This window comes from Parus major, chromosome 19, assembly GCF_001522545.3.
Source record: "Parus major isolate Abel chromosome 19, Parus_major1.1, whole genome shotgun sequence".
NCBI lineage: Eukaryota > Metazoa > Chordata > Aves > Passeriformes > Paridae > Parus > Parus major.
In genome coordinates this window covers 6,390,939-6,391,588 of record NC_031787.1, presented here as the reverse complement: position 1 = coordinate 6,391,588, position 650 = coordinate 6,390,939, and the positions used below count along the sequence as shown (strand labels likewise).

General features: G+C 48.2%; 1 protein-coding gene across 1 annotated transcript in view; it reads right to left on the bottom strand.

Moving 5' to 3' along the window:
* Window positions 1–203: 203 nt before the first annotated feature.
* LOC107212920 (ubiquitin) overlaps window positions 204–650 on the bottom strand; it is a 2,474-nt gene continuing 2,027 nt past the window's right edge. Inside the window, exon 3 of the mRNA XM_015646820.2 lies at window positions 204–643. Within this exon, the coding sequence (XP_015502306.1) occupies window positions 513–643 (131 nt within the window). The 3' untranslated portion in view covers window positions 204–512. The remainder of the gene's footprint in view (window positions 644–650) is intronic.

Genomic DNA, 650 nt, shown 5'->3' with positions numbered 1-650 from the left:
CACAAACACCCACCCAGGGTCCCTGCAGAGCAGCACCCCTCACCCCCACCCTCACACCCAGCACAGACACAAACACACTGCAAGGCCAACCTGCAGCAAAACCCACCCCGTGCCATGACCACCACACCCCTCCTTGGGGTCTTTATATCCCACCTGAGGCAGAGCACTGCTAAAATCTAGGAAGAAAGAACAACATGGTATTATTAGCACTTCATTAAGATTTTAATCCATTTTAACCACAAGGTTGGTCCTCATCATACATGCAAAGAGGAATAAACTGCCATGGGAAGAAGCCAAAGCATTTCACTTAATACACCAGTTTCACCTGCTTGAACTGAGACAGACTACAGGGTGTAATGTGCAACAGAAAACTTTATTAGCATTTCAACAGACAGTTGTTCAGCAGTTATTCAAGCTTGCATTAACCTTGCATTAACTTAAGACATTGAAGAACTACAGTGCAAACACAAGTGCCACTGGCAATCCTGGTGTCAAGCAAGATGCACAAGAACTTAACAGCCACCCCTGAGGCGCAGCACCAGGTGAAGAGTGGACTCTTTCTGGATGTTGTAGTCAGAGAGGGTGCGCCCGTCTTCCAGCTGCTTCCCAGCAAAGATCAGCCTCTGCTGGTCTGGGGGAATGCCTTCCTT